We start from the raw sequence: 24,709 nt of genomic DNA on the forward strand, positions 1-24,709 counted from the left end.
TGTTCAAAACACTAAGTATGCACAAAAAAATAGACTTTTATGTCATCTTCAAAACACTAAATAGGCACAAAATATCTTTTCTCTCTGTTTACCTTTGAACTTCTCTCCGTCCCATTTGACTTCTTTGAGTGACCTTGCACAGGTAAGAGGTGGAGCACTGCTTTAAATAATGCAGGTTATTGCAGAAAATAAAAACTTTTAGTACAAACTTTTTAATACTGCTTTAAATAAGGCAGGTTATTGCAGAAAACAGGTGGAAAGATAAGGATTGTTTAATTATGTTATTATTTTACAGTATAGCTGTGTATGCCTCGCTGCTTGCACTGTCTCACCTTTCTCATCCCATTGCCTTCTTCAATGTAATTATTTCTCCCACTTCAGCACAGAGTGGAACTGGAAACTTTTTCCAAGCCTGTGCTACGTTATTAGCTTTCAGTTTTGAACATGAATTTATGACACAACATAAACTCTTCCTGGATACTGAGGACAGCACTATTTGGAATATTCAAGCTTCGTGTAACTTTAGGCAAAAATTTGTAAGCCCCTTGTAAAAATAGTATTTGGAAGTAGCTGCAGTTAAATAAATCTGAAAGTATTTGTGTTTTTCAGGAGGTGGTGAAAGCAGCATCCTGTTGCAGTGCTGTGTAATTGCCCACCTCAACACTTCCTTCCTTCTGACTTGTCTGACAGGGATGATGTTCCATTAGAGCAGGCACTGCAGAGCTGAAAAGAAAAAGGAAAGGAAAAGGAAAATAAAGCCAATAAATATAGAAAAGTATTTTTCTAGGCTTTCTGCTTGCTGAAAAAAGATTTATTATTGGGTAACCCAATTCTTTCTGGGGGTCTGTGCCACTGAGTGCTGCCAGTCACTGTCACTGCCCTGTCCTGTGTGCTCCTCTTTGGGACTGCTCTGTGAGGCCAAGAAACAAAGTGAAGGATCACAGAATAAATAAACACCAGGAGCAGCTGGATTCTGGTTCTCCCTAATGCCAAATCAAACAAGAAAATCATAGGTTTGCACTTGAAAGGCCAAACAGACTCAGCTTTGGTTTGAGAGATGTGTTCTGAGCTTAAGTGAACAAGCAAAGGCTTCTTTGTTGTCTGAGCATGAGCCTCATTCCAGCCTTGCTGGGAAAAACCACATCCTACAAGGGCCAGGGAGGCTGAGTGCAGTTCCTCCAGTGTGTGCAGAATTCCTTGGAGCTCTCACTCAGCCACAACATTCTTTGTCCTGCTGCAGTATAATGCACTCCACTGTAGTGGAAGAATTCCCATTAAAGAGTGCTCAGTCTCTTTCTGCAGTTGGAAATTCTGGGTTTAGGGGCATGTGCTGACAAGGTATTTAGGAAATCCTTTGTTGTATGGCTGGAACTTTGTAATTAATGCCAAATGATTTCCTGAAAATCAATGGGTTTGGGTTCTAAATGATACAAAATTAGGTTGAATGAAATGTGTTATGGGTGAATTATCCACACAGTGGGTTATGGTTTGATTTTACCTTGAGGTCAACCAAAAATTTCAAATAACAGGATCACAGCACTGCAGCCCGTTTCTGATAACTATATTTTAAAAATCAGTGTTCTGTTGAACTATTTTTTAAAATTAGACTGAAGAAAACCTGTAAATTTTTCAGTAGGGCTGGAAACAGTGGCTGCCAAATTGCAAGCAGCTCAAGGTCTGAGTGTGTGTTTAGAGATGGGAATGCCCAAAGCTCTGCAGTGATCAATTCTGGATGAGAGCAGGGCAGGCACCAGTCTCAGCATGAGATCTGCATGGCAGAGCTGCTTCAGGATGCTGGAAGGAATAGTTTTTATTTTAAATGGCTTTATATTGAACAAGGTTTGTTTTGCTGAAGGTTTAGGGTTATCAGATCCCCAGCAATTCTGGATTAATGCTCATTTTTTTATCAGCTGAATTGCAAGAAGACTAAAGTGAAGGAAGTCACTTTGAAGAGGTGGCAACTTACTAGTGTTTTTGTGAAATATAAAAGAAACTTGGAAGATTAAACATCTTTTTCAGCTCAGGAAAGAAGTTGGAATCCCCAAATGAAACAGTTAAATTTAGAGAATAGTTACACACATTTGGTTGGTGTTTCTTTGGATTTTGTGGGTGAAGCAGAAAACTGGGCAAAGCCTGGAACTTCTGGGGAGGACCTTGAGTTTCCAGCAGCCATAAAATTCAAACCAGAGTGGCACAGGCCAGGTTGGGTTGGACAGAAAATGGAGAATCTGTGGCTCTCCCACAGCAATGGGTGCCCAGCAGAGGTATCAGAGGAGGAAACTGATAAGATGATTGATAATGACATTCCTTTAAAAATAGGAAATGCAAGTGATTACCAATTCCCTTGGAACAGCCATGAATTCCATGCTCCTGGGATTGGTTTAAATCACTAAAAATGCTGGGCTTCTACATGAAAAAACACTTGAATGTCTGCATTTTGGGTTAATAAAAGTCCTCTTAAGCCTCAATTCCATAACCCCTTACTCCTTACAGAGCTTTTTCTTGGTGAGTGATCCCTTTAATGCTCCCAGCCCTGAGCACAGGCAGCAGGGTTTGTGGGGCTGCACCCTTGGAGAGCAATAATTCATCTTGGCACTTTGATGTTGGCTCATCTCCACTAATATGACTTGTCTGTGATCAACCTGCTTTCTAAATATGTTTTATGATTTGTAACTTGATTGAGCTGTAATATTAAGGAGCATAAATAATGTGACAGCAAGAGATGGATAATCCCAAAGATGTGTTATCTGATGCTAACATACTGTTAATTAACTTCTCTTAGATATTTTGAAGTGTAGCATTTTGGGTCCAGACATCAATCTTGGGCAAGAGACTTATTGTCAAGTGTGATGAATAATATCCAATTTTAGTTTTTCCATATGTTTGTGCTGAGTATATACCACAAATCCTGGTATTAAATGGCAAACACTGGAATTCCCTAAGTAACTGTGTGCTTTTATAAGGTACAGTAATTTCTGTGGAGGCTTTAAAGATAATAATTTAGTTTCACTTCAACATTTTTAGGCATATTGTATCTTAGGTTCACTGCTTTTGACAAAGAGAAGAGTCTAAAACACTTTGTCAGGGTTAGGGAGAAAGAAATGATTCAGGCTCAGACCTGATTATAAACAAACCTGATTGAAGCAAGAGGCCAACCCCTAATTCTGTGTTATTGCAAAGGGTTTCATATTGCTGAAGAATCAGGTTGCTAAAACAAAATAATATAAAAGAAAATGTTCAAGGATTGCTCAAAGCTCTGGTGCTCTCAATGGTAGAGTTTGGCTCCAGTAAAGCAGGAAAATTTATTTCAGAGCCAAAAATGACTTCTTGGCTGTGACCAGGATTTCCTCTGCCTACCTCTGGGACCTGAAAGTAGAGGTAGGAAAATCTGATTTTGGAGCCAAGTGTGACTTGTTTAGTTCAAGTCATAATTTACTGTTCTTCCCTTGGGGAGCTGAAAAGAAAGAGAAATGTTGAGAATGGGCAGCTCTGAAGTGCAGAGTGCCCTGCCCAGGGAGCTTTGCTGCACTTCCACCTCTCCAGATGCTTTTGATCCTGCTGCAGGAGAGGGAATTCATCATGGAACAGGCAGCAGAACTTGACCAAAACACAGCAGAAAATGCAGAAAATCAAATTCTTTCACATCAGCAGAGGCCAATAAACTCACTGGGGCTGGGAGCTGGGAGCAGTGGCACTGCTGGAGTTTGGCTTTAATGGGAATTATTTCCCCTGGCTGCCATGGGGGGGATTTCTCCTTTATTCTTACACCAAGGAAATCATCACTTCAATTACAATTTTCTGGCCTTTATGTAACTTAATGATACAAACATTTTGCAGTTCTTTGGCTGAAGTTTCCACTTCTCCTATCTCAAATTGAGGTATTTCTCAACAAATTGAGGTATTTTTATCATTTCAGAATAATGATGTGTTTCAATATTGAATTTCTAGTTGTTGTGGCAGTTTTTAAGCCTGTATGTTTTGTGTCCCTTGAAAGGAGAAAGAATCTTGTGCTATGTAAGTGATTGCTGGAAAAATTAAATTCTTATTTACTGTATTCTAGGAAAAGCAAGATTTCTAAGAAAATGATTGTTATTTTAACATTTAGTTTAAATTATTATTATGCTTAACCAGAGTTGGGAAGCATCCCTTGCACTGTATTATTGTGCCATTTTTTCTATCTCAGTAACTCTCTAGTTATGATTATATCCCCATTCACACTGCACTGTTCAATCCCAATATATTTCCATGTTCCCTGTGAGACAGAGCAAGTCTGGAATGATTCCTTTTTTATTCAGTGTTATCCAAGGAAGGCAGTTTTGATAAGTGCACACAGAAATGTTCAGGCAGAAAAGGTCACCTGAGCAATTTCTGTGTGGCAGCATCCTGATGATAATTGAGCAGTACAAATATTGATCGTGTCTCATTGGCAGTTTGGGGGCTTTTATGAGGAAATGCAGTATTTCTATGTGAAAATAAAAGTGTTATATTCATGTCTAGTGACCTTATTTAGTTCAAAGAACTCGTTAGAATGACCTTAATAAATTATTGTAATTGGCAGGATCTAGTTTGGTAAAATTCAGCTAATAAAAAATTGCTTATTTCATATTATTTATATATTAACACTGCACTTGGAATGTTTGGAGCATTCAAAGATAAAATCCTGCCATAATATCTTTCTCCTGTGGGTTCAGAAATGGGAATTTTGTGTTTAGACATGGCTGGGAGGAGTGGGGAGTTTGAAGCTTGTTCTGTGACTCAGCCAGGCCTTTCCTTGTGCATTATTTGTGTTAAACCCCCAGCCCTCGTTGCTGCTGTTGAAGTGAGTGAAGTGCTGCCCTGTTCAGTGCTGCTTCTATTGAAGAATTTTCAGATGTAAAAGAAAAGAAATGGCTTTTCATGTTTTAACTTTCCTGCACTCACAAACTTTTATGGTTCCTTGGCATTGGTCAGGAGGAAAGTAGATGGCAAGTGTTCCTGCAAAATTCTAATTATTGCTGTTTCAGGTGGAAGAGAGACTCTCAGTGGACACAGGAGATTTTTTAGGACGGGAGATTTGCTTAAAAAACATTTTTATGTCTTTTTTGGGATGGAAGCAGGGAGTGACCACCTGGTATTTTCTCTGCTTGTTTGTTTTGTAAGACGTGGGGAATTAGAGATGTTAAACATGAATGTAACTTTAAAAAGTTTTTTGGATGATGTGAGCAATGTCTTTGCTTTCATTACTATTTTTCCTCTCATCAAACCAGAGAAACAAGTTAGTGGAATGGCAGAAAATGTTTCTATCCATTTGCTGGTTTTTCTTTCCATGGAGGGGAGGGAAGGGCAGGAGCTGATCCAGGTGTGGCTGTGCCACCTCCACCTGCCCATGCAGGGACACAGCCCCAGCTCTGTTGGCCTTTTCCTGCTCTTTTCTCTTCCTTCACCTCCCAGAGCAAGCACTTGAGGATGTTTGTGATGTCCTATCAAAGAACAGGCCTGACTAAACAAAACAAATTCTTAAGTGTTACTTATATTTGTTCTTAAAAAGCAAAGTTTGCATTTGGTTCAGTGAAGTAATGCATTAAAAATAACCCTCAAAACTTTGCCAGGTGAAGCAAAACCAAGCACAGATCATGTTGCTGAGTTAAATTACACAAAATAAACAAGTAGGCTTAGCCCATTCAGCCTTCATGTCGTGGTACTGGCACTGATAAATCAGTTTACAGTATCCTGATTGATTTTTCTTTAGAAATAATTAGTCCATCGTAGATTGGTATTTGTGCACCTGGCTTTAAGTACTGTTGTGTATTCTGAATAAACCTGGTTCAGCCTGGTGTGTTGCTCCAAGGCTGCAGGTTCTGTGTGAATTTGCAGGTTATTTTGGGGGTCAAAACCAAGCTGTAGTTTTTGAGTTCCTCTTCTCAGCTTTGTGTTGTGAACTAACTCATATAATCCATGGTCAGCACAGTATAAATCCATTTATATCCTGAATAAGTCTGAATTTCTTCATGTGAAGGAATATCACCACACGTAACTTATTTTAAAATCTAATGTAGCAAATGTCATTTAATGTTGTTGTAAACTGATAAATCAGTTTACAGTATCCTGACTGATTTTTCTATAGAAATAATTAGTCCATAATTAGTCCATCATAGATTGGTATTTGTATACCTTGCTTTAAATACTGTTTGTGTATTCTGAATAAACCTGGTTCAGCCTGGTGTGTTGCTCCAAGGCTGGAGGTTCTGTGTGTGGATTTTTGGGGTCAAAACCAAGCTGTAGTTTTGGGGATCCAAGGTTATTTTGAGGGTCAAAACCAAGCTGTAGTTTTGGGGGTCCAAGGTTATTTTGGGGCTCAAAACCAAGCTGTATTTTTGGGGGTCCAAGGTTATTTTGGGGGTCAAAACCAAGCTGTATTTTTGGGGGTCCAAGGTTATTTTTGGGGTCAAAACCAAGCTGTAGTTTTGGGGGTCCAAGGTTATTTTGGGGGTCAAAAGCAAGCTGTAGTTTTTGAGTTGCTCTTCTCAGCTTTGTGCTGTGAACTAACTCATATAATCCATGGTCACCACAGTATCAATCCATTTATATCCTGAATAAGTCTGAATTTCTTCATGTGAAGAAATATCACCACAGGTAACTTAAAATCTAATGTAACAAATGTCATTTAATATTGTTGTCAGTGCAGAAAAACCTCCATCGCTAATTCTGTTTGAAAAATCCACTTGAGCTGTAGCACAAACTGCCTCCAAGTATCTTTCCAATCCTTAAAAAAGCCAGAATTGTTCATGGCATTTATCATTTTTGGCTGCTGTTTCCCAGCTGCCGTGGCAGAGTGAAGGATGTCAGGGTAATGAAGCCTTGGAGCAGGAGGGGTGTGCAGGTGGACGGGGAGCTGGCAGTGAGCGTGGCTGTGCCCGTGACCTCCCACACAGATCAAAGCTAATCTGGGTGACAGCTACAGCATGGCACAGCTTGCCAGGGGCCTTGTGCAGCTCTTTGTCTGCAAATCCTGCCCCAGAGCTGGGAGGATGTTTTTAAGGATGAACAGGTAAAAGTAAAAGGCTGTCTTTTGACATTTTAACTAATCCCTTCTAGCCTGTGCTTTCCTGCACGTTGTGCAGATTTGCTAGCAGGAGGCACTGCCTTTTTCACATATGTAACATGTCAGCTTGAATCTGGCCTGGAATTGATGGGGGGGAATGCAGCAGGTCCACAATGAAATGGATTCTGATTGCATGGAAATGACAGGCCCTGGCCTTTTACCTGCACAGCCTCCCCCTCACAGGGGTCTGAGGATGAGGGAAGAGATGAGGATCTGACTCTGTGTTTCAGAAGGCTGATTTGTTATTTCATGATATATATTACATTAAAACTATACTAAAAGAATAGAAGAAAGGATTTCATCAGAAGGCTGGTTAAGAATAGAAAAAGAAAGAATCATAACAAAAACTTGTGTCTCAGACAGAGTCCAAGCCAGCTGACTGTGATTGGCCATTAATTAGAAACATCCACATGAGAACAATCACAGATGCACCTGTTGCATTCCACAGCAGCAGATAACCATTGTTTACATTTTGTTCCTGAGGCCTCACAGCTTCTCAGGAGGAAAAATCCCAAGGGAAGAATTTTTCATAAAATGTGTCTGTGACATCCCCCTGCACACTGAGCTCCCATCTCTGCTGAGGCAGGAGCTCTGCAGGCACAAAACACAATGCTTCTTTTCTGGTGACTCTTTTAAAATTAATAGAAGGAAGTTTTGGAGATATGTTACACCATTAGAGGAAGGGATTGGGGTTAAACCCCCCAAAACTAATGGGGTTTTATATTAAAAATTGGGGTTTATATCATTTGAGCAATGAGATGTCTTTGGTGTGCATACTAGCAGTAAAGCTGATAACACTGACATGTATTAGAAGAATATAGAAATGTTGTATTTTATTTAGATGATCTGACTGGTTTGCATTTTACTGGTACTTCAGTGGCTTTATGCAGGTATTTAAAAATAATGTCATTTTTCACATAAGACACAGGAACACTTATCCCAACACTGCTTGCACAGGCTGCTGGCGAAGTGAGAGGCTGGTAAACCTCCACTGGTTCCAAATGGCCAAAATCTTACTGAAAACACAATTCTCCCAAAAATTAAATTGTTATAAAACTGACCAGGACTAGAAGACAGATGTAAAACACACACAGGAGAATATTGTCAATGGTTATGTTTTAAAGGCTTCAGTGAACTTTTCCATCATCATTCCTCATTTCCAGAGGTGAGCAGTACCCTTTTCCTTCTCCAGCTAGTATTTCAGTTTGTAGAAATGCACAGATAAAGCCAAGTTCCTTTTTAAGGAATGGTTTAATGTTCATAGACCATTCAGAAGAAATCATCTTCTCTTTGGAAAATTAAAAAAGGAAACCTCACATGCCAGTCAGTAAATTCTGAGTGACTGGAACAAATATTAAATCTGTGAAATCAAACTGAATTTATTTTCTGGCTGTAAAGATTGAATTTGTAAATTTGACAGGCAATTTAAAGGGCATAAGTACATAAAATAAAATTTCTTATCCAAATGCAACTTGAAAGTTACCTGTCAGAAGAGGTTAGAAGTCTGCTGGTTTCTCTCCTGAAGCGTGTCCTTTCACTTGTCAGTTCAGAAAGGTTAATACTGCACAAAAGAGCAGCAGAAAGACCCTTTTTGGGGTAGTTTTATGCTTGTTTAAAAAAATAATAATTCATTTCCCCTGGCTGAATAATAATAATAAAACCTTTGATATAAATAATGTTCTAATGCAAATTGTTCCAGTTCAGACCAGGCTTTGTGTGTGGTTATCCTGATTGGGAAGGGATTTCTTGGGCAGTTCATTCCAGGTTCTGAAGCATCAGGAATGAGTTTTAAAAAGGGGAACATGTTTTTCCCTGCCTGATCTCCCATGCTCTGCAGTGAAACATTTCCAGACCTCAGGAGCTGATGCCAAACTGGAATTTTGCTTGGTGTCACTGAGTGCTGCTCCTTGGCAGAGCCCCTCTGTCCCCAGAGCTTTTTGCAGCTCTGTTGAGGAGGAAAAGTTGAATTTGCTGAACCCTCATGGGGAAAGCAGGGTCTGGTCCCAGCTGGGGATGAGGAGTGGCTTTAGTGACAAGGGAGAGCTCCAGTGGGGAATTCTTTGTGGAAGAGCCAATAAATCTGGGTTTGGAGTCTGTACCTGTCCCTGGTTTGGGGTTTTTCACCTGTCTGAACAGTTTATCCTCCTCTCACTGGCACAGGGCTTTGGATGAGTGTGTGGTGCTCATGTCAATACATTGAAATTATTGGAACAGATCACAGCTGAGGGCAATTTCAGAAGCCAGAATTGGTTAGTGTACAAAATTTAGAGTTGAAACACTGAAGCACAGTTTATATATTCTCTGATTTAGTCACTGTTTGCTTGTTTTCCCCTTTTAGAATATCTCCTTTTCAACAGCATTAATAAACCAAATATTTTATGGTTTCCTCCTTAGGTTGAATTAAAGAGGAAGTACAATGACCAGCACAAAAGTACAAGAGGCCTTTTATCAGGGAGTCAGTGGTATGAAATCCAAGCTTACAGAGCTCTCAACCAAGCCCTGGGAAGGTGAGATAAACATAACTAAAACTATAGAAATTTGTAGAACTTTTTTTTAGGGAGATCTTTAAGGATTTATTCCCCACCTTTAGCACAAAGGGGTAAGTAAGGCCAAAGCTCTCATATTGCAAATTTTGTCTCTTGAGCTGCTCTGTGCTGACAGTTCTCTGCTTTTCAGCCTGTTGTGCATTGTTATAATTCAGATTTTATTTTATGTTCAGAACCCACTTCAATTTCGTTGAAGTTTGATTGCTCATAGTCAAGATATACAGGAAAAAAAAAAGCACAAGCAGAGACAAATATTTTCTGAGCTTTAAAGCAAATGAGGATCCTCAGGACTTTTCCAATGCACTAATTGTTCACACTCTCAGTGGGCTCAGGAAATTGTTTGATATTTTGCCTACAAGTATTTTTGAAAGGGAGAAATAGCAGTGGGGTTTTTCAGACCTTTGCAAAAGGTCAATTCAATTATTGTGCTCACTGATCTCCTCCCAGATTTAGAAGAAGTGGTACAGCTTCCATTTCCTAGATGGAAAAATTCCCCCAAATGTCATTAACAAGGTAGAATTAATTCATCCTCCTTCAACAAAATTTATCACATAAATAAAGATTAGAGCTGTCATCCATATCTGTTGTAGGTGCATCTGTCATGGCTACAGAGACACAGAAACATCAGCTGGAAAACTCCTCTGATTTGAATTAGTCCTAATGCAAATGTGATGACATAAATGAAGGCTTAGAGAGAAAATTGAGAGAAATTGTAACATTAGGAAATCTCCTTGTGGATTCTTGTTGTTACAGGCCTGATTTCTTAAATTCCTCTTTGGAATCAAAGAGCATTAATTAAATAGGTAAAGAAAGCTCTCAGTTGTGGAATAAATCAGCTTGAACTTAAATCAAGTTTTAGTGACAGTTACTTATTGTTTAATTTATTATTTGGGTGGTCTAAAATGGAGAAAATAGGCTTCCATTCTGACACAAAGGTACAAATTCCTTATCAAACCATGAGCCAAAGCCCTTGCTAACCTGAGGTGTGGGGAAGGATTTTGATAAAACCAGAACATTCCATACAGGAAGCTCTGTAATATTTACACTGCCCAGTTGAGAGTGGAAAATAAATTATGTGGTTTGATTGGCTGTTGAATATTTCTGTGGTTTATTTTTAATTTAGCTGTTTCCATGTACATTCAGCAGCTGGAGGAATATGAAGCTTCCATGACATCCATAACAATTTTTGGTGCATCCACTAGCAGATCATTCCTGTATAACTTTGCATATTCCAGCTGACTCAGAGCAATTCCTTTTTCCCAATTCCCACAAATTTTTGCTGTGTGCTCTCTAATTACATAAATCCTCTTTTCCCCCCTCACTTTTAGGTGTATAAGGCACAGGAATGACTGGGGGGCTCTTATTTTGGTTGACGACCGCTTCAGGAGGAACCCCAATAAATACATAACTGGTAAGAGGTAAAAATCTTCTGGGGAAACTCCTAATATAGAAAAATACTGAAAACTCTGAATTACAGAAATGTGGCTGTACAAATACAGGTGATAGGAAGGGTCAGAATGTGCCCCAGCCATGGAACAGACATTGAACTGCTGAATATTCAATATACAACAAGGGATTGCTGTTTGTAGTTTTATACTGGGTAGAAATAAATGCAGGTGAAGTAAAACAGATGCTGCACACAACCTTTAAAAAAATAAAAAGTAGAAAATAAAGTGCTTAGGAATGTGTTTTCAGCTTTGGTCCTGCCCTTTTTGCTGGGCAGAGCTGAGCTCAGCAGCCCATGCTGGGCTCAGTCAGCAGGTGGAGCTCAGCTGCTGCAGTTGAGTCCTGCTCCTTCTCGATGCACTAAAAATACATTGAAATTACTGAAGGAAGCACTAGAAATTCATATAGGAGCACAAATAATCCAGATGTTCAACGCTTGGTAAGATTTCTTTCTCTAAAAAGTAAAACTTCACAAAAGAGTGAAATTCTCTGTTGTTGTGGGTTTGGGTTTTTTTGTTTTGTTTTGTTTTTTAATTGATACACAAAGAATATTTAAATGGGTTCAAAAACACTTTCTAAAATCGAGGCAGTCAGTTTTTACTGACTCCTGTGTGCTCCAATATAATCTAAAAAGCTGTTATGCTCAAGACATCTGATATTTAATATTTTGATTGTTTTGATAGGAGCAGGTTATAATAAAACCTGTGGTTGTAGAGCAGTTGTGATTCTTTGAGTTACTGTTACTTAATCTAGCACAAAGTTGTAAAAAGCTTGATTATATTCAAATTTTTATCAGACCCTGTTAATATGACAATAAATAGCTGCACTCTGTGTAAGCCACTTTTAAATAATTCATGGTAACAAGCAGAATGAACAGCCTAAAAAGAAGCCTAAAAAGAAGACTAGTGAAGAAGAAATAGGCTTTTAGTAGAAAAAGAAGGATATTTTTAGTTTGCTTATCAGAATACTGCCATTGAATAAATCAAATTCCCAGCCCTGGAAAGGAGCAATTGTTGTAGCTTCATGAGCAAATTCTTGAAATCTCTGAGGCTCTACCTACACAAATCCACTTGCACTCTTAGGGTATCATTGTAACAGGTCCCTGACCAGGTAATAATTAGCAGAGACTCCATGTATTACAGAAGGTTGAGCAATAATTAGCATAGACTCTGTGTATGAAGGTTGATCAATAAATGGCATAGATTCCAATGAATTATGTGGTTTGATTGCCTGTTGAATATTAGTGTGCTTTATTTTATATATTACAGAAGGTTGATCAATAATTCTTTATTAAGGAACCCATTGTTTGTTTCTAGACTGTTAGATACACGTGGACCTCATTGGTCCTTTACTTCAAACACAACACCACTGGCTAATTAATGAAGCACCCTTTGATGAACAAATCTTCACAGCACATTGCACATGTTCACAGCACCAGGTGTTAACAGCAGGTTCAGATAAGAATTGTTCCTCATGCTTTCCTCTGAGCCTCTCCCAGAAGCACTGTGAGAAACACTGCCTGGGAAATGGTGTTTGTGGCCACAGAGCTGCTCCACTTTGGGGTGCTGGGAAATGCCTGGACAGGTGCTGGTATTTTGGAGTAAGGAGTTGATGTTTTGGGGTGCTGTTATTTTGGAGCAAGGTGCTGATAGTTTGGAGTAAGGCGCTGATATTTTGGATATGTTGTTATTTTGGAGTAAGGTGCTGATATTTATTTCGGAGTAAGGTGCTGTTGTTGTGGAGTAAGATGCTGTTATTTTGGAGTACAGTGCTGACATTTTGTAGTAAGGAGTTGATATTTGGGAGTCAGGTGCTGATATTTTAGAATTGTTGATATTTTGGAGTAAGTTGTTGATATTGTGGAGTAAGGTGCTGATATTGTGGAGTAAGGTGCTGATATTTTGGATATGTTGTTATTTTGGCGTAAGGTGCTGTTATTTTGGAGCAAGGTGCTGTTATTTTTAAGTTTTTGATATTTTGGAGTAAGTTGTTGATATTTTGGAGTAAGGTGCTGATATTTTGGATATGTTGTTATTTTGGAGTGAGGTGTTGATGTTTTGAAGTTGTTGATATTTTGGGGAGTAACGAGTTGATATTTTGGTGTAAGGTGTTGATATTTTGGAGCAAGGTGCTGATATTTTGGGGAGTAAGGAGTTGATATTTTGGCGAGTAAGGAGTTGATATTTTGGCGAGTAAGGAGTTGATATTTTGGCGAGTAAGGAGTTGATATTTTGGCGAGTAAGGAGTTGATATTTTGGAGTAAGGAGTTGATATTTTGGTGAGTAAGGAGTTGATATTTTGGTGAGTAAGGAGTTGATATTTTGGAGTAAGGAGTTGATATTTTGGTGAGTAAGGAGTTGATATTTTGGGGAGTAACGAGTTGATATTTTGGAGCAAGGTGCTGATATTTTGGAGAGTAAGGAGTTGATATTTTGGTGTAAGGGGCTGTTATTTTGGTGGAAGATGCTGATACTTTGCACTCAGGTGTTTGTGCCCCCAGGGCTGTCCAAGTGGATCCGGCAGCAGGTGCAGCACCACGGCTCCTTCAGCAGCGCCCTGCGCTCCCTGCGCGCCTTCGCCCTCCGCAACCAGAGCCACGGGGAGCCCTGGCCAGAGCCCAGCTCTGAGCTCCCTGCACAGCCCTGCCACCTCTCCCAGGGCTCCCCACAGGAGAACAGCACTCCTCTGTCCCCTGATGTTCCTGCCACGAGTCAGGAGCAGAATTTGGACCCAGAAGTTCATTTTACTGCAACCGTCGGCTCAGTTCATCCCACAGCAGGGGATCAGCCAAGTGACAGCATGGCAGCAGTCAGACAAAGTATGTTCATTTCTACTGGCAGTTTCAAATGGGGACTTGAATCTTTTCTGGAGGAAACAAATGGTTTTTTAAAATTACAGAAGTGCTATAGTGGAAAATGATAATTATTCACAAATGTGGAGGAGCTGTGCTCAACAGACTGAAATTAATTCTTGTTCCATCTGGTTGTCTTAAAAGAGTAATCTTTGATAAGTTTATAGTACAATCAAAAATGGTTTCATTTTAATTTCTTTTTCCATTGAGCACTGTGAAGATAATTTAAAATATATTTGAAACACATCAAGATTGGCATTAGTGCAAGTTGAGCCCTGGTTCAAGCTACATCTGTTGTTTGGGCATTGCTGTGAGACACCTTGCATGTGATCTCCTCTGGTTCCAGCTCCACAAGTAAAATCCATCCCTAAATTTTAGGAAAGGTTCTGACTTCATTTCAATCAAGAACGAGCACAATAATAAAGATTACAAATTTCAATCCAGTCATACTCTACCTTTATGAGCCTGTTAATCTATTTATTTAATTAAGACAATTCATGGACAAGGATAGTTATAACATCTGGGCTTTTTTTTGTATTTTTTTTAATGAATGTTGTAAAATCACTGTAAACCTTCTGAAACAGTGGTAATTCTGATGTGCTAAACATGCTGTAAATCAGATGCAATTAATTTATGTTTTGTGATTTGTCACAGGTGAGCAGAAAGTTGATGTAGAGAGCCATTCCCACCACGTAAAACAGAGAAGGACACACATGGACTGCCCCCCCAAAATGGCAGCAATCAAAGCAGAGAGAGAAGAAATGAATGGTTGGAGCAGTGCTGATGGTGTGGAGGAGAAATGCTGCCCTGAGCCTCTGACTTCAACTCCTGCAGCCCAGAACTGCAGGGCCACAGGGAGCAGCAGCCAGCAGTGTGTGAACAGGCCCAGGGACCTTATTGATCATCCCAATCAATGCCAATCAGCATTAATTGCAGAGCACAGACCCAGTGCAGCAGAATCATGTTTGGAAACAAGCCATGTTTCAGTTCAGAGTGCTCTGGCCCCAGGTGCTGAAGGCCATCCTGGAGCTGAGCCCTGCAGGGAGCTCCCTCCAGCAGCAGGGAGAGCTGAGCCTTCAGCATTAGATGGGGATGAGGATGAGGATGAGAGCATTTACTTCACCCCAGAACTGTATGATGATGCAGACCCAGAGGAGCAGAGAACTGAGCCCCCAGTGCCAGCCTGTCCCAGCACTGGGATTTGGGGGGAATGTGGGAACCCCACAGTCCCTGCTGGTCCTGTTGCCACCAGCACCTCAGGAGCCCAGAATGGGGCTGGAACAGCTGGGGCTGGCAGGAGCCCCCATGGCAGCATGGAGGGTGTGAGGAGCAGGGACAGCACAGCTGGGGCTGCAGCAGCACAGCAGGGAGCAGCTCAGGACATGAACACCCCAAAAAGGAAAATCAGCCTCTCCAGATCCAGAAATAAAGGTGTGTCCTCCTCTCTGCTGGGCAGTGGTGGCACCTGGTGACAGCTCCTGTGGGGATTGGGGTGAGCAGCCCTCAAAACACCACGGGGCAGCTGCACCTTCCTTGTCCTCATGGAACAGAAGCTTCCCTCAGGCTCCATTCCTCATTTTATCTTGGGGTTTTCTCTGGGGGAGGTTTGCCATCTGCAGTTTTCTAGAGATAGATGAAGTTTCCTCATCCTGACTTCATGGCTGGAGAACATCATGTCTGGAAATTCTGAATAGAAGCCCAAGTAGGATCTGACCTGGAATTATTGGTTTATCCATTACAGATTTAATTATTCCATCATTAAATACAGTCAAATAATTGGGGTTTTCTTCAGAAAGCCAAACACCCATGTAACCAAATTAGGTTTTCTGCATTTGTTAGATTGGAGTTTTTTAGTAAAACATGAAGAACAGCATCTTTGCAGATCAGGTCATAGACAGATGAAGCCTAAATACCAAAACAGGTTTATTTTCCAGTTCTTTGATTCCTTCCAATTTCTTTCATCAAAATGTCCAGCAGGAGCTGTGCACATTTTGATATTTGATGAAGATGAGAAGCTTCTTCAGAGAAAAATTTGAGATTTCTTTAAGTTTTCCTTTTGTGAGAGGATCTCATTTCTGTTGCTTGGATTCTGTGTTTATTCATGTCAAAACCTGTTCTAATTTGTATGTCCTACAAGCACTTTTTACATGTAACATATAAAATGTAAATTGTACACAAAGGTCTTGAATCTTGCCCACTCTATTTTTTTTTTTTTTTTTTTTGTATTTTAATGTTTCTTTCATTTTCTGCAATGAAAAGAGCCAGGATTTTTCTGTAATAAAACATAATGACTTTTTAAGAAAATATTCTTCATTGCCATCCTACATTGATATGAAGATGCAGGATTTTTGCCATCTAAAGATTGGTTCATATGTGTTGATACTTTTTGTTTGAGAGTAGAAATGAAATTATTAACTGGTCCTTTTCCATAGAAGTTCATCTAAATAACATTTTGAGTCCATCCCTACAGAGCTGTGAACATGCTCAGATCAACAGGATTTAAATTGTGTCTTTATAAAATAAATTCATCTTTATGAAATTGGACAGTTTGCAAGAATGGGAAGAACACTAGAATTTCTACAACTGGCAGTGTTTGGCATAAGGCTTCTAGTTCAATTATTGCAATATTGATGACCAAGTTTCCTTGAATTTCAGTCCTGGATTTCACTGACAGGTTTGTTTTAGTTAATAGGGCAGAAATTCCAGTATTGAAAACCTCTGACACATCTAAAGAGAAATATTCCTCATTTCTCTTGAAATAATGCTGAAGTTCCTGTTGATATCAGTATTGGAAACCTCTGACACATCTACAGGGAAATATTCTTCATTTCTATTGAAATAATGCTGAAATTCCTGTTGGTATCAGTATTGGATTGGAAACCTCTGACACATCTACAGAGAAATATTTTTCATTTCTGTTGAAGTAATGCTGAAGTTCCTGTTGGTTCCTGGTCTCTAGAGCTGTCCCTGGGTTTGATTCTCAGTTTTCCTAAAGCAAATCTTCTGCCCCAAACCCTTTGTGCATTTTGTGTGTCTGAACAGATAACAGAAATCACTTAAGCTTTGTGACTTGTCTGCTCATCCAGGGGCCCACAGCCTCTTATTTGTCTTTCAGGAGATTTGTCTGTCTTTAAATCCATAACATTCAAAAAAAAGAAGAAAATCCATCTCCTTTTCCTTGTCTGGAGCAGATTTTTCCTTTCTTGAGCTGTGGTGCCTCTTCCTTTGATCAGAAATCCTTTAAGGCAGGGCCTGCTCTGTGTCAAATCACACCCATTTCAACTTTATATCAAATTAACCATTACTTCTCAAATATGTATTGAAACATCAGCACTTGTTACTGTGATTTCTGGAAAAAATTTATCCTCTAAAAGCTCAAATCAACAGGTGGATAAATCCCCTTTGTGTTTGGAAGGTAAGGGGTGGAGTGTTTCTTGTGGTGTAAATTCATCCTGAATTTGTCTTTCTATTTAATAACTGTGCTGTTTGATATATTAGAGATAATATATTTATGGTAGTTCTCAGAATTAAATGCTGCCCAGCCTGCAGATAGAAGGGAAGTGAAATCAATATACTGAATTTCCTAGAATTATTTATTTGGATTTATCACATCTATCAAGGCTAAAATATTGAAAATGCTTTTCCTACTTTGATATAACACCTCAGTATGATCTCTGTTGCCTAAAATACTAACAAAATGTTGAATTTATTGAAGGATTGAAAGTTCAGAGGAGATGCAGCAGAAGGAAAGCTGCCCTTAGGCAAAGTGGCTCCTCCAGAGAGAGAAAGGTACCATGGATGAAATTCCTGTGCTGAGGGGCTGCTGAGGGCCAGGGTGCAAGGGAATGGAGAATAATTTATTATATCATTTTGCAAGTGAAATAACACAATGAAATTGTTTCTTCCTGGTCTGCAGAGCTCTGGTTGACACACTCAACCTTTGTTTTTCATGGGAAACACAAAGGCACCAACCAGGCCAGGCTCCTTTCAAAATTCCCAACAATTTGATAACCTGCAGTGTTATAGGCTGTAAAATCCCTCTTATTTTATATGACATTTTTCTATTTAAATAAGGTTAAACACTTTTAGCATGGTGTATATTGAATTATTAACTGATATAAATGATAACCTTTGAGTATTTCAAGTACTGTATTTCTCTGAAGCAGTTTGGATATATTGAATTTATTTATAATATAACTTATTTATATTTAAATGCTTCAATCTGCATAGTTACTGTATGCAAACCAGTATTCACACAAATTTGTGCATTGCCTTGCTAGAAGGAAGCACACAAGCAGCCTTGCAGGAAAGGACTTCACTGTGTTGTGTGTGGAGCTGAAATCCTGCCCAAAGCTCAGGGTAAGATCAGTTTTTTCATTGGGAAGGATGGGATTTCTCATCCACCCTTTTGCTTTCCCAGTTTGGGATGCTGGAGGGGTATTTTAGAATAATTGGTTCATTTCTCCATCTGGATAAATGAGACCTGCAGAAAGCCTTGGAGGGCAGAGAAGGGAGTTGTGACAAGAACAATTATTTAAAATAAATCATTTTTTCTGGCAGTTTTCTTGATTCAGGTCCTGCCACACTGACCTGTGTTGAGCTTCAATCTGATATTAGAGAGTTAACTGAAGGCAGCTCCTGCTGCCATTGTGGGAGGCTGAAGGAATTATTTGGAGCATAGTGGCCCTTTCATTGGGTTTGTTCCTTCCCAGGATTAGGTGTTAATTTGCTCCCAGTTTATGGGAGAAGTTTGGTAATACCCTGGCACAGTAACTCAGTGAATCCAGTGCATGGAACTATCAAAAGTCTGCCTGAAATAATGGCACTGCTATTCTTCAGTGTGTGACCCACCTTAATTTGCTTTTATTCTGTTGTACATAGTGGGGATGAGCTCCTTGTGGGAATTCTTTGTGTTTCTGCGAGGCACTTTAATTTGGGAATGTCTAAAGGCTGGTAAAATAACAGCAATTCTGTTTATTTAAAAATAAACTTCATCTTCAGGCCACTGGGCCATTGTGATAATGACCTAATTACAAGATATTCTCATCAGTTCCATGCAAATTAGAGATGCTTCATGCTTAAACAGTCTGGAGCTGATGAAACCAAGAAAGGACAAAAATCTCTTCAGCCAACCAAACCTGTGCCTGGGGGACAATGGGAGATTTTCCATTTTCTGCACCTATTCAACCCAGACCAGATAGGAAACTCCACAGTGGGCAGGTCCAGGTCACTCCTTCCCTCCCTGTTTTCATAAAGAACCTTTAAGATTTGGGTGATCTCATCAGGAACTTTCATTCCCTCCCTGAATTTATCAACATCATCAAATCTGTGGTGGAACCCCAGGGCTCAGGAGAAGCATTCTGGGCTGCAGAATGTCTGAATGTTAGGGTGGCTGTTGTCTGCAAGGAGTTTTATGTTGTTTAAACTGAATCTCAGATGCCAGTTGATTGAGGAAAGTTAAAAAATCTGAAAATTAAAAAATAAATGGCTTTATTCAAAGTGGATTCAAGCTCGCCGGTCGATTCGGGAGTAATAACAAGGGGAAAATTATCTGTTGAAAAGTAAATTTTGGACACATTAAAAAATTTAAAGAAGGCCTTCTTCCAAGGGCCATTTACAGCAATAGAAGTCTTTTCAGTGCCTGCAGTGGGTATTGGATCAGGGCCTAAATTCCCATCTTGTAAATGTGGAAAGTTTGCAGCATGGTTGAACAGTACTGTATTCAAAACCATGTGTGTATATAAGTCTTACACCCCACTTTTTAAATTATAGGAATTTTGAGAAAAGCTTGCTACAGTAATAGTGAGCTGCAAATAATCTGGAAACTCTTCAGAAATGCCAATATAAGAAGCAAAGAATCCATTAATAATTGTAAGTGTAAGCTAGAGGCCATTTCAGAAGATGATAATGTGATGTTGGTCATCTCAGATGCTGCAAGTCTTGGTCACCTTAAAGAGACTTTGAAGGTTTATCAGATGCCAGTGAAAGGTAAGTTCTCACTGATGAATTCCAGCTAACATTTGTCAAGCCCTTTTGCTTTAAATTCAATTAAATACCAACAATTTGCCACCCCTCCCTTGGAGCTTTTGGGTGAGATTTTCCCTCCTCAGAGCTCTGTGGGCTCTGCACATTTAACAAACACTGAAAGGAGCTCCAGTGTCCCCTGCACTCCCAGACTTGTTGGGTTCTTTCATAAATCCTGATGAAGAATAAAAGAAAAGGATAATGAGCACAGAATCCTTTCCATTTCTTCCCAGTTAAATCCAGGAATTGGCCACAATTCCCAGTTTAACCTTGGTTAAACAGACCTGCTGATTTGACAGGAAATCACTCCAGCTGTCAGCCCAAGCCTTGTGCAACCCTTTGCTTCTTCAGGTGACAGAGAGCAAAAATAAATTAATTTATTTCACATGTGGGCAATTCTGCTGCCCATCCAGGCTGTGAGGCTGGCACAGTCAATGAGAGGTGATTTTGCCACAAGGACTGAGCCTTCTTTACCAATTTTTCTGACACTTTGAAATGTGTGAAATGCAACTGATAAAATGACTTTTAAAAATCTCCCTTGATTCCTTTATAAACCACTTTTTCTTTCTTTTTGAAAGACCTGAATGGCAGTTTATCTTTAAATGCTCTTTGGAATGAGAAGGAATCTTCTCTGACAAGTTACTTGCAGTGCAGGAGCTGTGTCCTTCAGTCCATTTCTCCAAGCCCTTTGATAGGAGCTGAGGTTACTCACTTCAGTAATAAAGTGCAGTCATGGGTAAGTCAGATCACTTTATTTTGTATAATAAAATTAGAATGGAATGATTTGTACAGGAAATACTAAAATACTATTTTTGTAAAAGGTAGAATGAATATTTACTTAGATAAATCATATAAAATTATCTGATTTCTACCACAGAGATTTGAAATTATAGTTGTAACTGAGTTCAGGTCACTGAATATATTTGTCTGTGCCTAATTTGCTGCAATGTCTGTAGAATTACATCTGAAAAGGGATGGGAAAATAGCAGCCATCCATGTCTTTCATGAAAGGAAAACCAGAACAAAACATATTTACACAAGTGCTGTAGACTTGACTTCTCAGACATGTAATTTTATGTTAGTTTTGGCACTAAAAAAGAAGAAGTTAATCAGCCCCTGAAGGATGAACATGGACACGGTTTAATGGAGTCAACAGGAAGAAATTTATTCTAGGTATTGTATTTCACTGTGAGCAAACTGAATTCTCAATAGGACCCTTTGAAATTTAGATGAGAAAATTCTGGATTTTTCTCTTAAAAGTGGAGGGTGGGCTCCATCCTGAGGGGTCTGTGCAGGTAAGCCCAGGACACTTCTGCATTTTCCTTCATTTATTCCATGGACATAAAGACAGTTGAGCTTAATGAGAGATTTTTGAGCCTGAATCTTTGCCAAAAGCTGAATATGATCCTCATGTTTTGCCTGTGTGTGTCAGGATCAGCTGTCCAGGCTGTTTGAAATGCAGAGTATGGCAGTGTGGTGATGGACAGGGATTGTGAAGCATTATTTGCCATGAATTTTGGGATTTCAAACAGCACCACGAAAATTTCATGGCATTTCCAGCATTCATTTTGTATCAAACATAATGAAATGTTACACTGAGGGAACTGGTACTGGCAGAATATGAAAATAAAGGGATCCTCTGAGGTAGAATGAGTTGATTTTTTGTTTTAGCTTCTGAACTCTCCTTTTGTGGCTCTTCCATCAGGTGTAAACATGGGATCAGCTGGGTTTAATTTAAAAATGTAAAACAAACCAGTGTTTCCTTCTCAGCCCACCTGTATATTGAACTTCTGGGTGATTTAGCTAAAAATACTCTGCTATAAATAATATATAATAATAATATAAATACTCCAGCAGATTTTCTGAATGAGTCTCTTCCCTTCCCATTCTTCTCTGTTATTTTTTCTGTATTCACTAAAAAGGAACCTCAGAACCTTGTGGGCCTGGAGGAGGCTGAACCCCCCCAGCTCTGGCACTGGGAGAGCTCATGGCTTTGGGAGAGACACATCTAATCTCTTAATGCATGGCTTTGTGTCAGGAAAAACATATCCCATCATCTTCCACATAAAACATATCCCATCATCTTCCTCAGAGCTGGGGAACCATCTCTGCTTTGGGGCTGACCCTCCTTAGGGTAGATTCATGTGACCTGAAGGTGGGATTGGGGGAGGTGGGAAGGAAACCACTTTTATTTTATTTTATTTTATTTTATTTTATTTTATTTTATTTTATTTTATTTTATTTTATTTTATTTTATTTTATTTTATTTTATGTGTGCAAATAATGATATTTATTTACAAAGGTAGGATGGGCTGGGGATGAATGATGCTAGAGGTAAATACAGCTTTAATTTTATCACCTCCTATCTTTAAAACCACTGGCTGTTGTTCTTGTAATTGGGAATATATTGATGTGAACAAAGGCACACAGAATGAGTGCAAGGAGCTGAAAATGATGATTTATGATGTGCTATCATTTACCAGAGCAGACACAGATGCATTCAAGTGAAGAAGCTGTGATTCAGTCAATCTTAGCTCCCAGTTCTCTACTCTTGAATCCAAGCTCCTGCTGGTGCTGAGCAATGTATTTGTGGAGATAAAATCAACATTTTAGTTCCTGCTGCTGCCCAGCCTGTGGTAAATCATGTTCATTGTCCTGAGGTATCGTGTGGCATCTTCAATTGCTGCGTGTCATGGGCTGACTGTAAATCAGCTACAGTTGGTTCTGCAAGGCAAGGAATTGTTCATTTAATAGAAATCACATTGCTCCAGCAAAGCAGGCTTAAAATAGAACCCCTGCATTTAAGAGCTGTTATTTACTCCTAGATTTGGTCACTCTTTAAAGAGGCAATGCTGTATTTTCATTACTTAAATTTAAGGTGGGATTAACAAATTGCGTATTTACATTTTTAAACCTCCTTTTTTATCAGTTATTTCTATTGAAAATTGAATTCTTAAAATTTACTGCTACATTTCTACAAATTCAATCACATCCTGTGTTCCCCACTGACCTAGAAACCTCCATTAACACCAAAACAGTGGCACATAAATTATTATTATTTTTTGTACTGCTTAAAACACCACAAGTAATTATATACACCCTTGTTAATTGCATTTTCAGTCCCCCTAAATAATTGTATATTCCTTTTTGAGAATAGAATTGTGTTGTGAAATGGAATAAAAGGCAGTTCTTTGGAATTAGAGAGAATATTTTGGTAGCACAAGCTTTAAGATGTGGCTTAGCTCATGCACTAAATCATCCTTCATTTGTTAAAAGGCGACCAAAACCCACAATTAAAATTTTAAACTTATTAAGGAGCAATTGTATTTTTCAGTCCCCTAAATAATTGCATATTCCTTTTTGCAAATAGAATTATATTGTAAAATGGAATAGAAGGCAGATCTTTGGAATTAGAATATTTTGGTAGCACAAGCTTTAAGATGTAGCTTAGCTAATGTACTAAATCATCCTTGATATGTTAAAAGGCGACTGAAACCCACAATTAAGGAGTAATTGTATTTTTTAGTCCCCTAAATAATTGTATATTCCTTTTTGGGAACAGAATTGTGTTGTGAAATGGAATAGAAGGCAGTTCTTTGGAATTAGAATATTAGAATATAGAATTAGAATATTTGGTAGCACAGGCTTTAAGATGTAGCTTAGCTAATGTACTAAATCATCCTTCATATGTTAAAAGGCGACCGAAACCCACAATTAAAATTTTAAACTTATTAAGGAGTTGTTGCTATCACTGATTAGACAGTCAGCTGTTGAGACAGTAGCTTTTATATAACAGGATATTGTTTTGTTCAGCACGTTACCACATTTGGCAAACTTTTATCTTAATGCGCCTATGGGGAATTGCAGTGTGACCTCAATCTCAGTAAAGCCTCGGTAAAGAGGGGCTGGAGCAGAGCTGGCGGGAGGTGCCAGGGCCCTGGCCCAGACTGTATATTTGTTATCACATGTTAATCAGATTCATCATTCTGTTTAATAAAGATTTCAGCTGCCACGCGAATGCATAATCGGCTATGTCTGAGTGCCCGTCTTTTGTCTCGAGCAGATTGCTCCAACTGTATTAAGCATCATTAGACAAAAATGACGACCTTATTAATTTGTCCTTTCTGTGTTTTCCAGCAGATTGGGCCTCATTATTATGCAAACACAGTACACAGAGCGGCACCAGAAGTAGCTCATTAATGTTTCTTTCCCCTTAGTACGTAACAGATTATTATTGTGAAGTGTGCATGAAATAATTGCTAATTATGTGCCTTAAATTGTACAGTGATTGTCTGTCTCGGGGTTTTTCGCCAGGTTTAGAGCATTGGGGAAGGCCATCAGAAGCTACAGGTTAACAGTGCTGGAGCCACTAAAGGGGAAGGGAATCACAAAACATGCATTTTATCACACGTTTTCCTGCCTGGAAGGAGTAATTAGGACAGCTCTGGATTGCTTTGTAGTTACCTCTCACTCCTCTGCTTATTGTAAAAGAAATGACTCCCAGCTGGCAAATAATTTAATAGATCTGTCTGCCCATGAATGGATGCAGGGGAGTTTGAACGTGGGCTTTTGGTAAAAATCCAGTAGATTCTGCAGTGGTGCAGCTTGAGTTGGTGTGGATCCCTCATTTCCACACCACTAAAATCTGGATTTCCAAACCCTGCTCCTTCCACCATCCATTTTCCCAGACTCTCCATTCAGTTTAACTCTCCTTAAAATTTGTGAGCATTTCAGAAATGACATGTCAGGCTTTGGCATGGC

General features: G+C 39.2%; 1 protein-coding gene across 1 annotated transcript in view; it reads left to right on the forward strand.

The window, feature by feature from the left end:
- The window catches only part of BRIP1 (BRCA1 interacting helicase 1), a 95,450-nt gene that overhangs the window by 32,543 nt on the left and 38,198 nt on the right, over nt 1-24,709 (forward strand). Inside the window, exons 17-24 of the mRNA XM_058037799.1 lie at nt 9,476-9,588; nt 10,956-11,038; nt 13,574-13,864; nt 14,579-15,355; nt 17,640-17,713; nt 18,205-18,283; nt 19,697-19,912; nt 20,527-20,684. Of these exons, the coding sequence (XP_057893782.1) occupies nt 9,476-9,588; nt 10,956-11,038; nt 13,574-13,864; nt 14,579-15,355; nt 17,640-17,713; nt 18,205-18,283; nt 19,697-19,912; nt 20,527-20,684 (1,791 nt within the window). The remainder of the gene's footprint in view (nt 1-9,475; nt 9,589-10,955; nt 11,039-13,573; nt 13,865-14,578; nt 15,356-17,639; nt 17,714-18,204; nt 18,284-19,696; nt 19,913-20,526; nt 20,685-24,709) is intronic.

This window comes from Melospiza georgiana, chromosome 19 (assembly GCF_028018845.1).
Source record: "Melospiza georgiana isolate bMelGeo1 chromosome 19, bMelGeo1.pri, whole genome shotgun sequence".
NCBI lineage: Eukaryota > Metazoa > Chordata > Aves > Passeriformes > Passerellidae > Melospiza > Melospiza georgiana.